The sequence below is a fragment of the Nicotiana attenuata genome, chromosome 11 (assembly GCF_001879085.1).
Source record: "Nicotiana attenuata strain UT chromosome 11, NIATTr2, whole genome shotgun sequence".
NCBI lineage: Eukaryota > Viridiplantae > Streptophyta > Magnoliopsida > Solanales > Solanaceae > Nicotiana > Nicotiana attenuata.
The window spans coordinates 55,763,740-55,766,448 of NC_031999.1; the positions used below are offsets into that span (position 1 = coordinate 55,763,740).

The window sequence follows — 2,709 nt, forward strand, 5'->3', positions numbered from 1 at the left end:
AAGTCTACTGGAGTTGAGAGCACATCAAGAAGAGTTAAGGAGGGGAATGTTAATGACAAGGAGAAGGCAATAGTGGAAGGTGCTCAAAAAGAATCAACAGCCACATGGGTGAGTAGAACATTCAATGAAAATTTGGTTGCAACTAATCAATCTTGCCAGGAGATTCCATCCCAAGCTACTGAGATAGATGCAACCTTAACGTTGACTAATGTTAATGGGAACTTGCAACTAGATGGTAGAAAAATTTGGAGCCAACAGGTTGAAGAAGATCCAGAGGAAGGTGAATTACCAGAGGGTGCTATTTGAGAAGAGGAATCATCCGATGAAGAAAATGATCAGGAATAGCAAAGAGTTAATAATAAAGGGCAGGGGAACCAATAAATAGAACAAAGTTAAGGAATGGAGGAAAATTGTGATCAAGGTGATAGATGCCAAAAAGGAGCTAATAGAGAAGTTGTGCAAATATGTGTAGGTCCTAATCCTAGCAAGGACATACCTCCAGATAAGCTTAATATACCTGCTGAAAAACAAGCTGGAGGAACAGATTTAGTGGTGGAGCAGGCAGAGGGTCAAATTGCATTGGTGCAAACAGAGATTGGAATGGAGAAGGCCAATTTAGGAGTTTCAGATTCTATACAGTCATGTGAGAATACAGATGCAGCAAGTGCAAGCAAGCAAATAGTTAATGCAACAAACAAAAGTCAGGATAAATTTTCTGCAGCCTTGGTCTCAACTGGTATACACCTGAAGCTGACAGAATCAAAGGAACATGCAAAACTTGAAGGTGAAATAAAGAAATCAGGAAAGGATCTTGATGAAGAATCAACAACTCAAAACTTTAAAAATGTGGCAAGGCAAGGTGATCTTTCACCTAGACAGTTAGATACAGGCAGATCAGCAGGAAGAGATAAGAAAAAGGCATAAAAGGAGATTCAAAGTCAAGTTCTTGGGGTTCAAACAAGAAGAACCCTCTCTAAATCTCACAATTAATGATGAATGCTATTATATGGAATGTGAGGTCAGTGAACACAAAGAATGCTTTTGAAAGGCTTGTCAATATGCAAAGGCAACAGCATTGTCAATTCATTGGAATCATGGAACCAATGCAAAATCCTAGAAAACTGGAAAGATATACGAGGAAGATTGGTTTTCTACAGGCTTTTGCTAATGTTTCAAATAAGATTTGGGTGTTTGTAGATGAGGACCATGGGGTGGATGTAATGATTAATTTAGAACAACAGCTGACTATGAAGCTGACCAACATGGATACTCAGATATCTTTCATTGTCACATTTGTATATGCTATGTGTGATCCCATTGAAAGGATTGAACTATGGGACAACATGTATTACTTAGCTAGAGACATGACAATACCATGGCTTGTAGCTGGGGATTTCAATGTTATCTGGGATGAAGAGGAGAAGTTTGGGGGACTGCCAGTATCAATAAATGAAGTTAATGACTTTAGACACTGTGTTAACACATGTAACCTCACAGACTTAGGCTTTAAAGGCAGCATATTCACTTGGTGGAATGGGAGAGCTGAAGATGATTGCATTTTTAAGAGACTTGACAGATGCCATGCAAATCTTGAATTTCAACATATGTTCCCTACAGTATAGGTCAATCACCTATCATAAACAGGATCAGACCATAGTCCTATGCACTTAACATGTAGCTCTGATGTAATACTAATAAAGAAGGCTTTCAGATTCCTTAATTTTTGGATAAAGCATCCTACTTTTAAGAATGTGGTCGAGGACAACTGGAGAGTTGATTTTGTTGGGGATCCATCTTACATGTTCAATCAGAAGTTAAAGAGACTAAAAAAGGCCCTATCAGCTTGGAGCAGGAACACCTATGGGGATATATTTCAGAAAATTGCAAGTTTGGAAGAAGTGGTAATTGTTCATGAGGCTGAGTTTGAAAGAAATCCTACATTTCAAAGAAGACAAAGGCTATAGAAGGTGCAAGCTAAATTAATCAGATATTTAACCCTAGAGGAGGAGTTTTGGAAGCAGTAGGCTGGCATGAACTGGTTTCAAGATGGTGAGAGGAATACAAAGTTCTTTCATGCATAGGTAAATGGCAGAAGAAAGAGGTTACAGTTAAAAAGAATTAAAAATTCAGAAGGCAATTGGTTGGAAGACACTACTGATATGGCAAATGAAGCTGTGAGATTTTTTCAAAATCAATTCCATGAGGATACAGTACCTACAAATTTCAGGATCCTTGATTATGTGCCCACATTAATAGACAGTGTACAGAACATGAAGCTAATTAAGCAACCTACAGAAGAGGAGATCAAAACTGCAGTTATGGGATTAAATGGAGAGAGTGCAGGGGGTCCTGATGGCTTCACAGGTGCTTTCTTTCATTCATGTTGGGAGATAATTGGAAAAGATATTGTGGCTATGGTGCAGGCTTTTTTCAATGGACATGAATTACCTAGATATATAACACACACAAACTTGGTTCTATTACCAAAGAAGAAGCAGGTGGAAACTTTTTCTGACATGAGACCAATAAGTCTCAGTAATTTTATCAACAAAGTCTTCCAAAGAGTGATTCATGAAAGATTAGTGGAGATGTTACCAAGTTTGAGTTCTGAAGAACAAGCTGGTTTTGTCAAAGGGAGAAGCATAGTGGAAAATATACTCTTAACTCAAGAAATAATGACAGATATCAGACTAAGAACCAAAGCAGGAC

The 2,709-nt window shown here is 38.2% G+C and overlaps 1 protein-coding gene across 1 annotated transcript; it reads left to right on the forward strand.

Annotated features, from left to right (window-relative positions):
- On the forward strand, positions 993-1,964 carry LOC109234915. Its single transcript, XM_019400955.1, has 2 exons — positions 993-1,616; positions 1,734-1,964. Exons 1-2 carry the CDS (start codon positions 993-995, stop codon positions 1,962-1,964), a joined length of 855 nt encoding a protein of 284 aa, XP_019256500.1.